Genomic DNA, 414 nt, shown 5'->3' with positions numbered 1-414 from the left:
GACCATCGACGCATCTTGAATTGATATATGTACGATCGATGGCTTAGATACGTACCGATGAAGTCGGCAACGTGGTAGCCGTTGCTGAACCGCCCCGTCGCCCGGGCGCCGCCGGGGAAGTCGACGCCGTTGAGGGGCGTGTTGGCCCTGGGCACGTTCGGCCCCGGCAGGTAGTTGTTGTTGCCCACGTCCAGCGTGGAGTCCCCGAACACGTACATCGCCGGCACCAGCCTCACCATCTTGCTCGGGCCAGCGGCGGCGGCACCGATGATCAAGCACAGCTGCAGGATGGAGACCATGGCCAGACTACTATTGCACCCCATGACCGTGATGATGGTCTGTGAGCTAACTGGAGTATATAGCTTGCGTCAGGCTGCACTCTCGATTGGTTTCTCGATCTCTTGGTGTGTGTGT

At 59.4% G+C, this 414-nt stretch overlaps 1 protein-coding gene across 1 annotated transcript; it reads right to left on the bottom strand.

Moving 5' to 3' along the window:
* Nucleotides 1–33: 33 nt before the first annotated feature.
* On the bottom strand, nucleotides 34–398 carry LOC119344652 (GDSL esterase/lipase At2g04020-like; the record flags this gene model as incomplete). Its single annotated transcript, XM_037615030.1, has 1 exon — nucleotides 34–398. A coding segment is annotated over exon 1 (290 nt), but the record flags the coding sequence as incomplete, so codon positions are not given.
* Nucleotides 399–414: the final 16 nt, after the last annotated feature.

Source organism: Triticum dicoccoides, unplaced genomic scaffold (assembly GCF_002162155.2).
Source record: "Triticum dicoccoides isolate Atlit2015 ecotype Zavitan unplaced genomic scaffold, WEW_v2.0 scaffold178179, whole genome shotgun sequence".
Classification (NCBI taxonomy): Eukaryota; Viridiplantae; Streptophyta; class Magnoliopsida; order Poales; family Poaceae; genus Triticum; species Triticum dicoccoides.
This window is presented reverse-complemented; position numbering and strand designations above follow the sequence as displayed.